Here is a 12,543-nt window from a genome sequence, read left to right as displayed (position 1 = left end):
TTCTGCACATCCAATATAAACAAAGTGTGGCTCTTTTTTTGTAAAACAGAAATTCGCGACTTTCGCGTTATGATTTGATAAATCCGCGATTTTCGCGATAGTATTTTATGCACTCGCGATTTTCGCGACTGGCGAAACAAATCCGCAACAAATCCACGAAAATCGTGAAATCCGCGAGAATCACGAAATTCGCGACTGTTGTAATAGCCCTGCGAATGAAACTATCAACTATTTTAGACAAAAATCGTTGCAATCTTTTATTGTCTCGATAAGTGCTCTATTTATTTGGGTTAAATTAGATTAAGATTGGGCCTTCCTTAGCCGAGTGGTTAGAGTCCGCGGCTACAAAGCGCTAGCGATGCTGAAGGTGTCTGGGTTCGATTCCCGGTCGGTTCAGGATCTTTTCGTAATTGAATTTTCCTTGACTTCCCTGGGCATAGAGTGCCACCTACCACACGATATACGAATTCAAAAATGGCAAGTTTGGCAAAGAAAGCTCTCAGGTCATAACTGTGAAAGTGCTCATAAGAACACTTAGTTGAGAAGCAGGCTCTGTCCCAGTGAGGATGGAATGCCACGAAGAAGAAGAAGAAGTAGATTCAGATAAATAAAAAGTATTTCTTATATACAGCTGAATGCATATGTTATTTTTCAAATGCAACCATATATACCATATATGGATGATAGTCTGGCAAACAGAAATTGATATAATGTTTAAAATGATACAAGAATTAAAAAAATGATTTCAGTTTCGGGTGAACATGTCTACTTACTGTAAAATTATTGTCCGCGAGGTCCAAAGCTCGCAAGGCATTCAACCCATGGAATGCGCCATAGTCCAGTTCGGTGAGGACATTGCCGCCCAGTTTAAGCATTCGCAGCTCCCGCAGGTTGACGAAACTGTCGTTGGCAATGAACTCTATCAGATTGACCGACAAATCGAGGGACTGCAGTCGCGATAGGTGTTCGAGATTACGATCGTATGGTATTTCTAGCACTTGGTTGTTCTGGAATGAGAGCCACTCCAGTGAGTACAGATGCCGCAGTGTTCCATGCTCGAGTGAGATAATGGCGTTGTTTGAGAAATCCAGTTCCAGCAGATTGCGAAGATCATGGAACGCCGTAGCATGGATTGTTTCTATTCTATTGTTACATAACTTCAATATCTGCAATCGCTCAAGTCCTTTGAATGCATCTTTCGGAATATCTACAATGGCATTGTCGCTCATATTCAGCATTCTAAGTTCATGCTGGAATTCAAAGTTCTTCGAACCCAGGGCTTCAATCTTGTTGCACGATATGTCCAGCACCTCCAGTTTGTGGTAGAAGCTCAGTGTGAAGTGAACATTGGTAATCCGGTTGGACGTCAGATTGATGTAGCGTACGTCCGGATTGAGCTGTATCGGGACCACGTCCAGCCCGGCCCCAATGCACCACGTGCGCGCCTTTGGATGCACCTCGCACGTGCATATCGACGGACAGAAAGAGTAAACTTGCCGAAGAAAGACCAGTAGAATCAGCGTGGTGGAGTAGATGATAATCCGACAGCTGGTTGCCGCCGGTCGTAATCTTGTCGTCATTCTGCGTGATTTGTAAACGAACCTGCTGAACAACCGAGATGGTGGTGCGTTTTCAGAGATTTTAATTAAAAACGATGACAATGCGACAGAGACGGCACTTGCAGTGGCAGTTGTTTCGTGAAATGTGGTTTGAGATATTTGGGATCGGTTCAACGGTGAGGATGGTGGTCATCGTCAATGGATGCACGCGTTGACTAGAAGGAAGCGATAAATCCCGGCTTAGCAGTTGTCTTTACACTTTCACCTAGATTTGCGGTTTGCTGCACGCTATGATGATGACAGCCGGTGGTTTCTGTAGAAGAAAAGAAGAAATTTGAAAGAGAGATTAAAATTTATTGTTCACTCGTGATGAATCGGAAGATGATGTAGGTGAAAGTGTTATAAATAGGAAAACTGTGTCGCGCAGTGATGAATAATTAGTGTGCTGCTTTAGTTTTTTCCTTTATTATAAAGCACAGGGAAAGACGGGGTTTCGTCTCTATTCCTATACGTCATTCAAAGAAAGAAATGTATGACAAATCTATGGATCTAAGATAAGGTTCAAGTACCCTTCCCAGTGTTCGGAATTCGAGACAAAACGGTATAGGAAATGATGATCAATTGTAACTTAATACAAACGAGTTTAAAGCTATTTTAGACACTGGAAGTTATAATGATTCTTCAAATCAGGTATTGCCTCTATGCCTTGGGAAATCGAGAAAGTTTCCCTTACGAACAGGCCTTCGATTGGTGGGATTCGTACCCTTCATGAATTGCTAGGTATGCGTTTGTCACTACGACTATCTGGGCTCTGTGATGATAATAGGTACAGAAATAAAAAAAGTAAATGGAAGACGCGTCATCGATCTGAGTAAATGAATCTGAAAAGCATGTGCAGAGTGTGCGCAGTTATTTACCTTTTCAAAATTTAAGAAAATGAGTCATCGCTATTCAGCTACTGAATATACAATTTTTACCATACAACGTTGTTAGGAATTTTCCTGCTGATTTGTAGCATTCTTTCCTATGCTCAAATGTACATCGTCAATAGCATCGAATTCTCGGTCTATCACTTAACAGATCATGAAACTAAATATCTATCATCAAGTGACACAACTTCGTGACATAATCTAGTTAATCTGACTTCTCCTCATGGGGACCGAGCTTGTCATTACTAGTGACAAACCATTAACCCACCAAGCATCCATCATTTTCTATTACCCATTTATTGTTGTCCCGAGTAAATGTCAGCGATTGTGAAATGCCATCACCAAAAACAGATTGACGATGAGCTGTTCTACATCCTACGGTGATTATAAATGTGACGTGAATCCACTATGAGCGCAATAGTGCATTCCTAGCCGGTCAAAGCATAATGATTCTCTCGGAAAGTGAAACAATAATGCGGCGAGAGACAGCACCTGACAGCACGCTGAACCACCACCCAAACCCGGACGAGATCTATTTAGGTAACCTGGCTCAACCGCTGCGAATGCACTTTCATTTGTGAGTAGAAATTCTCCCCGTTTTGATTGACAGCAAGATTAACGACTGGCAACGCCTATTTGGTGGATCATCCGCCAGCCGTAACTGACGGCTGTCTCTGTTTCTAGTCAATTATGATTAGTATGTCTCAATTCGAAGAACTATCTGGGGATTGTGTTGTGACTATTATTGAAAACGTTTTTTTTTTTTTGCAATTCCGTTGTATATAAGCCTACATTTTATCTAAGGAATGAACAACGTAACGGCTTACTTTTCCCACCAACAGGTACTGAAATGTGTTACTTTTCAGCACTACTTCATAACGGTGCTGAAAATTAGTACTTACTGGGAGTGAGCAAATTAAAATCTGAGTGTTTTTATTGAATAGCTAGGTGAGGGATTCTGAGTGAAAATAGGAATGAAACTGAAGAGGTGTTATTTTAATTTTGCACATTTTTTTTCATGAATCTGTGCTGAAATGTTCATGGTCCTTAGAATCAAACCATACTACAGTAGTTGGGTTTAATTCTGAACATTATGAACATTTCAGCACAGATTCATGTTAAATGGGTGCGAAGTGAAACTAGCACCACTCGAGTTTAAATCCTATTTTCACTCAGAATTCCTCACCTAGCTCAGATATTAATTTGCTAACTTCCAAAACAGAACTAAAAAGTACAAATCATCAAATTTTGGAAAAATTCTACTTTGCGCACATTAAAATTTTACTGCTTTTCTGCTATACCTGTTGAGGTAAACTCCAGATATAATGTATACATTAAAAATTAAATTCAGTTGAAGCTAGTCACTGAGCTTGAATCTTCAACCAAAGCATACTTACGTAAGACCGTGCTGCGATGTTTAAAACAACATAACACTCCTAGCTTACAAACTAGCGTACCTACTCTAACTTGTGGTAAATTGCATCCTCCCTCCATAAGGTTTCCGTCCAGCCCAGTGGGGATAGTCCTGTTTTAGCTGTTGTGACATAGTGCCACATCTCTGCGAAACGCAAAGCATCATGTCACATCCCGTCACTCCTGCCGTGTTCCGAACCAAAATCCCGAATCTCATTCCGTTAATGAGACCGTTCCATGTTACCACTGGTTCACATGTGTCTCGCCATAGTTGTGTGATGTACTACTGTACATGCTGGCTAACATGGCTTATGCTTACTGGTAATCTACACATAAGCAAGTACATACATGAATCCATGCATGGTTATCCGGATGCGTTTTACTAGCTTTGCTCGGTGGATATAACTGAGCTGGCGCTGGGCCACGACGATTCCAGCCCGGAGCGTTCTTCTTCATCAGCGTGACGAATGTGTGACAGCAGTTCCCTTGCAGTCTGCAATATCCACGTGTGGTGTTTTCCACATTGGGAAACGTAATCATAAGATGCGGTTTGCTGGCTTGATAATGAATTGCTCTGGTTTGCACAAGTTTCTTATCAAGAATGATTCTTCAGCATAGAAATATTGAACAGAGCAGATAGTAGGATCCTTCACTAAGTGGTGATGTGCGAGGCTTCAATGTAGCCTTCAAGATACATCCATCTACCGTTTTAGCCAATGGCGTAGCAAGGATTTTTTCTGGATAAATGCTTGTTTCACAGAAGGGTATCTCTCGCTGAGACCGGACCACTATTTATACTTGGTCTTTCAAAATAATTAAATTTATGCTTATTCGAAAACTCATGTCGAGTAAGTGACGAAACTGCATTCGGTTGATCAAATTGATGGACCCCTCGGTAGTTATGATTTAAACATTGTTAGAGGACCCCTCTATTTTTGACAATTCTTGGCTCACTTAAACTGCCATAACTCAGAAAATTGTTCCATAACCCCTTCAAATTAACATTGTTTTGGAAAAAGAAAATATAGGAGCTTCATTTGCTAAAATAAAACTATTAGACGGCCATATTAAATTGGGCCACCATACTGGATTTTATCAGATAAATTAAATTTTCGTGATGTTCGCAATCATCGATTTCTAAAGTTTTCGTATCATTGGAAAGCTGAGCTAGTTTTACTCAAAATAGAGGTGTATGTTTGTTTTTTTAAGCAAAAGTGTATTTTTTTTAAGTAAATGTGTACAAAATAAAACGCGCTGGTGCAATTTGCCGTCAAATAATGGTGCTAATGCGATTTACGCAAGTTGTGATGTATTTGACGGATTTCACGCCAACTCAACAAAGGGATTTGCAGTACCCCTTCAGAATTCAATGAAACTTTCTGGGTGTGAAGACTATGTGAAACTAAGATACTTTACATACTTTGTTTTTTTTCAAAATCGACCTAGACTAACATTTGGAAAGGGTCAAAGTTTTTTTTTACTTTTTTTATAAACCCGTATAACTCGAAAACGTTAAGACATACAATGGGGGACTGTCGTGAAATTTCTAGACGTTTTAGAGAAAAATATTGAAAAAATAAAAACACATTTTTTACACTGAAAAAAAAATTCAATACTTTAAAATCGATTTAAAAAAAAACGGCCCTTTCAGGTTTTGATCATCCTTAAGCAAAAAGTTTCGTAATTAAATTTACTAAAAGTCGTCCATACATTGCAAATTGGGCATATATTAGGGACAAAAGTTTTTCTAACTTCAATTTTTTTAAGTCCCAAACTGAAATTTATTTTTTCAAAGATTTTGTTTTAAACCGTCAAATATGATTGTGTTTTCATGTGATAAATGAGTTTGAATCGGAAAATAGATTATATTTTTTATTGAGAATAGTTAAAAAACGGAATTATACAGTGATTATGTTTTTTAAATGCAGGCAATCAATGGACTTTGCCTCTGTCTATGAGAAAATCAACTTCGTCTAACAATCCGACGGATTTTTATGATTTGAAAGGTATCACAACAGTATTGCAAACATTGAAAAGTAACAACCTTATCCATACCCCATTAAATTCTCTTCTAGAAAAAGTTTTGTGAAAAAAACTTACTAAACGTATCTGCGTCAAACGCCAGATGAATAAGAAATAATGAATATGTTTGTATTGTTATCTACCTAAAAAAAGTTCATAAGCTCATTACTCATGATTTTATTTGCAAATAACAGTCTGCTTTTCTACGAAACAAAAATGACTCCATAAAACAAGGTTAAATACTGGTAATTAGCAACTTTTATGAAAATTATAACGCTGCTCAAGGATATCACTGGAATAATTCCCAAGCAACGATACACCAATTCTAGATTTACCATAAAAAACTATAAGGGTACATCCCTATGGGGTTGTACGAACTGGTGACGTAGGACTACGATGGTTAATTTTACTGAATTTGATGACGTTCTTGTTGCTCGTTTTGACTTCATACTGTTTTCAGTGCTCGAAACTTTCGTAAATATTTATGCATATAACGATTTCCAGCCAAGTCTACGTTTAATCATGTCCCAAATATACTTTATCTTTACCGATGAATTCGTCATATTTATCTATGAAAATGTGAAATTTCATTTTAAGTTGTATGATCATTTTGATATTATATTAATAACATCCTATGAAATATAGGGTAGCATTGGAAAGAACAGTAGTGATTGAGGCTTGTTCGGGAATGTTACTCTGTTAACTCTTTTACGCACATTTGGTGGCCCTGAAAAGAGCCAAAGGCTTTGTTAGCTCGCATGCTGTCATAGATGAATCGCACTACAGGTTGTTATCAGTTGATTGTCATGGTTAAACGTAGAATCTCCAACGCAAGTGTAAACATTTGAACTCTGACGAACCAGCTGAATGTTTCGTGGTGTGGATGGCACACATCAGCAACAGATATTGGATCACACAGCTGAAGTCGAAATCTGAAAACGTAGCTTAGGTTTGAAATCTTGAGCGATACCACAAGCCAGATGCTCGATTTCTCTAATAATAGTGGTAATGAAGCCTAACGGGCTTGATCCTTGACTGCACCACAGATGATGAGTTTATTACGAGCCGAAATCTGTAAGCGCAAATCTTGAGCGATTTCACAAAGCAGACGCTGATCAACAGCTCAGCAGGCTTCTGGCGGCGAGGTGCTCCTCGCTAAGCAGGTCCGGAGGAGCTCTTACCAGCTCGAAAGCGAAAATGGAATGAAACCGAATCTGGCGAAGGAAGCATGTTTTAAACCATTAGATTAGCAGATGATGCTTAGCAGCACGAAAGGGATGCTCTTCTCTTTCTAGTCGAGCAATCTGGGAAATGGGTATGTGCCAATAATGAGTTGGGCTTAGCACTACTTGAAAATTGCGTTAAATGATAATGCGTGAGAAATTGGTCGAACATGAATAGCTGGAATGGTAGACATTTACTAAATATTTAATAGTTAGCTATTGATAATCAATAGTTTTCTTTAGTATGAAGGTAAATTTCTGATACATGGGTGCCAAAATGATGAATATTTTCAATGATTATTTTCCTTTCAAAAGCATTTTAAATATGTCGCAATTTTGTCACATGTGATCATTAACCCCTTCAGATTTCAATGAAACTTTCTGGGTGTGAAGACTATGTGAAACTAAGATACTTTACATACTTTGTTTTTTCAAAATCGATCTAGACTAACATTTGGAAAGTGTCAAAGTTTTTTTTTACTTTTTATATAAACCCGTGTAACTCGAAAACGATAAGACCTACAAACAACTGTTGTATGGGGGACTGTCCTGAAATTTCCTGAAGTTTTAGAAAAAAATATTGAAAAAATAAAAACACACTTTCTACACTGAAAAAAAAAATATTCAAAACTTTAAAGTCGATTTAAAAAAAAAAAGGCCATTTCAAATTTTGATCATCCTTTAGCAAAAAGTTTCGTAATTAAATTTACTAAAAGTCGTCCATACATTGCAAATTGGGCATATTTTAGGGAAAAACTATAAGGGTACATCCCTATGGGGTTGTACAAACTGGTGACGTAGGACCACGATGGTTAATTTAACTGAATTTGATGTCGTTGCTCGTTTTGACTTCATACTGTTTTCAGTGCTCGAAACTTTCGTAAATATTTATGCATATAACGATTTCCAGCCAAGTGTACGTAATTTAATCATGACCCATATATACTTTATCTTTACCGATGAATTCGTCATATTTATCTATGAAAATGTGAAATTTTATTTCAGGTTGTATGATCATTTTGATATTATATTAATAACATCCTATGAAATATAGGGTAGCATTGGAAAGAACAGTAGTGATTGAGGCTTGTTCGGGAATATTACTCTGTTAACTCTTTTACGCACATTTGGTGGCCCTGAAAAGAGCCAAAGGCTTTGTTAGCTCGGATGCTGTCATAGACGAATCGCACTACAAGATATTATCAGTTGTTCGTTTAACCGTAGAATCTCCAACGCAAGTGTTTATAAGACGAACCAGCTGAATGTTTCGTGGTGTGGATGGCACACATCAGCAACGGATATTGGACCACACAGCTAAAGTCGAAATCTGAAAACGTAGCTTAAGTTTGAAATCTTGAGCGATACCACAAGCCAGATGCTCGATTTCCCTAATAATAATGGTAATGAAGCCTAACGGGCTTGATTCTTGACTGCACCACAGATGATGAGTTTATCACGAGCCGAAATCTGTAAGCGCAGCTCAATCCAGAAATCTTGAGCGATTTCACAAACCAGACGCTGATCAACAGCTCAGCAGGCTTCTGGCGGCGAGGTGCTCCTCGCTAAGCAGGTCCGGAAGAGCTCTTACCAGCTCGAAAGCGAAAATGGAATGAAACCGAATCTGGCGAACGAAGCATAAATAATCCCTCCCAAAGTTTAATATAAAAAAGTGTAGTGAACGAAGCATGTTTTAAAAAAAGATATTATAGTACAATATAGAGTCGCTGTCGTCGCTGTCGGCAACATGCCGGGGCGATAACTGTCAAACGGTTTGTTATTTCACGCTTGACTTGCTCCGCTCAAAAACTAGTGACGAGAACACATTTTTATTTTGCTTCTGAACATCATGAACATGCTTCTATAAATTTCAATTTTGAAATATTTTTCAAATATTTTCTCATTCGAATTGACGAAGCATTTCCCACTTGGGGAAAAACTTGCATTTTCGACCATCTTCCGGCTTTTTGCCAGAAAAAATCCCGAAACCGAAAAACTCATCCTACCAATGGCCAACTGTTTGTTGCTGAGCGGGAGAATACTGATGACTTCCGTTTCCATCGATCCGCGCACAGCCTGTTGGCCATTGGCAACTCACAGAATGAGTGCGACTTATACAAAATTTTCACTCATTCAGTAAGTTCTGCATTGATTGCCTCATTTTGTAAAGTTCGAACACATGCGCTGCGTGGATCTTGTTAAGCGTGTCTGCAAAAGAATAGCAAAACACGGGACAACTCCGCTGCCTCTTTAAGGTCAAAATGTCTTCTTCTTCTTTCTGGCGTTACGTCCCCACTGGGACAGAGCCTGCTTCTCAGCTTAGTGTTCTAATGAGCACTTCCACAGTTATTAACTGAGAGCTTACTATGCCAATGACCATTTTTGCATGTGTATATCGTGTGGCAGGTACGAAGATACTTGATGCCCTGAGAAGTCGAGAAAATTTTCAACCCGAAAAGATCCTCGACCGGTGGGATTCGAACCCACGACCCTCAGCTTGGTCTTGCTGAATAGCTGCGCGTTTACCGCTACGGCTATTTAGGCCAAAATGTGTAGAGTTCAAATGTTTACACTGCCACTGCTGCGCGCAGTTTTCAAAAACACAAATCGCCACGAAAATAGCAATATGAAGAGTTCGTTTGTTTTCTTTCTATAAGAAAAATGTTTATCAAGTAATTAAAACAAATATTAAATGCATATTTTCAATGACGATTGAGATTTGTGTCTTGTACAGGAGCATAAGCGGAATTTTGTTAGTAATTGCTGTCGAGTAACAAAATGTTTGGCCTTAACACATTCGCTTTTGAACATGACAGTTATGTACCCACCAGATGCAAGGATGGTTCGGTAAGGCAAACAATGGGAACACTAGCGACAATCTCTATCTTGTACTATAATATCTTTTGTTTTAAACCATTAGATTAGCAGATGATGCTCCTCCCTTTCGTGCTCTTCTCTTTCTAGTCGAGCAATCTGGGAAATGGGTATGTGCCAATAATGAGTTGGGTTTAGAACTACTTGAAATTTGCGGAAAATGATAATGCGTGAGAAATTGGTCGAACATGAATAGCTGGAATGGTAGACATTTACTAAATATTTAATAGTTAGATATTGATAATCAATAGTTTTCTTTAGTTTGAAGGTAAATTTGTGATACATGGGTGCCAAAATGATGGAAATTTTCCTTTCAAAAGCATTTTAAATATGTCACAATTTTGTCACATGTAATAATTTTCATAATCGAAGTGTTCACATTAACTATGGAAAATCAAAGACGCTGTTGGAAATGCCACTCTATTTTACAATCGTTGTGAAATGTTGAGTACTCACCCCGACGGCACTGCAGCAGCATCCACGAATAGTCTCATATTGTCGTGCCATCAATTATTCAAAACAAATTAAATTTTGTACGAAGCTGCCAGATAGATTGAGGAATATACGATGTAATAAGGTCGGAAATATTTCTCTTTTAACTCTTCTCCACACATTTGATGGCTCTGAAAAGGGCCGATTGCTTTCTTAGCCTCGATGCGGTCACAGATAAATAGCACTGCGGGATGTTATCAGTTGATTGCCATGGAAAAACGGGAAATCTTCAACGCAACGCAACGGGTAGTGGATCCCCTGGCACAAGTCAAAATCTGGAAACGATGTTCACTCTTGAAATCTTGAGCGATTTTACAAGTCCGATGCTCGATTAGCAGCAGCTCCTCGGATCAGCAACTCTGGGGGCTTCTGGTATCTGGTTCCTAACGGGCTTGCTTCTTGACCACCGATGCTGAATTTATCATGAGTCGAAATCTGAGATCGTGGATAAATTTGCGGCGGCGATGGCGATGGCTTGGGCGCTTCTCTGAGCGGAAGTAGTTCGTCGCTAGAAGAAGCGCCCAAGCCATCGTCATTGCTGCCGCAAATCAATCTTGCGTCCTCCTCTTCCGACGACACAAATTGGACAGTGACGCAGGTGCAAAAGCAAAGCGAGAATGACTCGCCCGACCGTGTTCACAGTCCGACCGCAAAAAGAAGACTGAGGGAAGAAGCAGGGACCCATTTGCTTTTATAGTGAGAAGCGATACCGTCGAAAAATGCTCGAACGTGATTGGTTGGATAAGAAAGGGGTCAACATTTATCAAAGTTTCAATAGTTTAAGAGCAAAATTCACTTATCGGAAGTATTACTATCGATGTGTAGATACATTTCTGATCGAATGATACTAAAATCATAATAATTGGTTCATAATCAACTGAGTTATTAACGTTCAAAATCTCCCCTAATTTCGTTACATGTCTCATTTTCCGTACTTCTAAAGTGCACCCCAATATAGAAAAAAAGACGTAGTCCTACGTCAAAAAATCCAGGCATTTTGTGGAAATTTGTTCAGGAAGTGATTGAGGTTATGGCTTTCAGTCTTAAATAAAACTCAAAAGCGGATTTTCTCTTATATCCGAAATTTTGAACACATGTGTTGCCGCTGGGAGCACTGCTTATATCCACATTATAGCTACAGTTGACATCTATCGGCAATATTCAACGATTGACACTTGTTGAAGAGGGTGTTGAAGCAATAGAAACCATATTTCTGTAGACGATACAATACTTTCATCTAGTGTGAATTAGTTCCTACCTGAGAGGGAGAAACCAATACAAAATTTCTCTAAGTCACAGTGAGCCGAGATTTTGCTGTCACGAACCGTCACTGTGAGCCCGGATCTTTAACAATGGACAAACATGATAAAAGCGCGTAATTAACAAAAGCATATTTTTGCATTTTATCAAAAGTAGCAAAAATCGAATTAGAATCAATTCATGCCTATTCAAAAGAAACGTCACTAGAGCACCGTTTATTCTAATTGAATATAACGTATTGGAAAGAGACTCTTTTTACTGTTTTCAATAAAACTGAAAATTAAACGCATATAAAACTGTGACCCTTTTTCAATGTTTATCCAGAAAGATCGAAGGTACACAACAAATGAAAACTGGCGATTTTCACCAAGCCTGCTTTGATTGTTGTTGGCAAACTGGAGTTATCTTGTCTGGGTTCGATTCCCGGTCGGTCCAGGATCTTTTTGTGAAGGAAATTTCTTTGACTTCCCTGGGCATAGAGTATAATCGTACCTGCCACACGATATACGAATGCGAAAATGGCAACTTTGGCAAAGAAAGCTCTCAGTTGATAACTGTGGAAGTGAGAAGCAGGCTCTGTCTCAGTGAGGATGTAATGCCAAGAAGAAGAAGAAGCATTCAATTTATTATTCTAAATAGTAAGTCACAGTATTAAAATGCTACTTAATTTTAAATTTAAATAAACTTATACTACTTACAGTGTCTAAATATTGATAAAATCATGCCACATAAAATTGTATTTGTGAACTAAAAACGATTGTTTGGACGGAAAGT

At 38.7% G+C, this 12,543-nt stretch overlaps 1 protein-coding gene across 1 annotated transcript in view; it reads right to left on the bottom strand.

Moving 5' to 3' along the window:
• LOC5577138 (carboxypeptidase N subunit 2) overlaps positions 1-12,543 on the bottom strand; it is a 557,300-nt gene that overhangs the window by 43,204 nt on the left and 501,553 nt on the right. Inside the window, exon 4 of the mRNA XM_001663176.2 lies at positions 774-1,872. Coding sequence (XP_001663226.2) covers positions 774-1,580 — 807 coding nt within the window. The 5' untranslated portion in view covers positions 1,581-1,872. The remainder of the gene's footprint in view (positions 1-773; positions 1,873-12,543) is intronic.

This window comes from Aedes aegypti, chromosome 3 (genome assembly GCF_002204515.2).
Source record: "Aedes aegypti strain LVP_AGWG chromosome 3, AaegL5.0 Primary Assembly, whole genome shotgun sequence".
Lineage (NCBI taxonomy): Eukaryota > Metazoa > Arthropoda > Insecta > Diptera > Culicidae > Aedes > Aedes aegypti.
The sequence above is the reverse complement of the archived record's forward strand: the minus strand, read 5'-3'. Positions and strand labels throughout refer to the sequence as shown.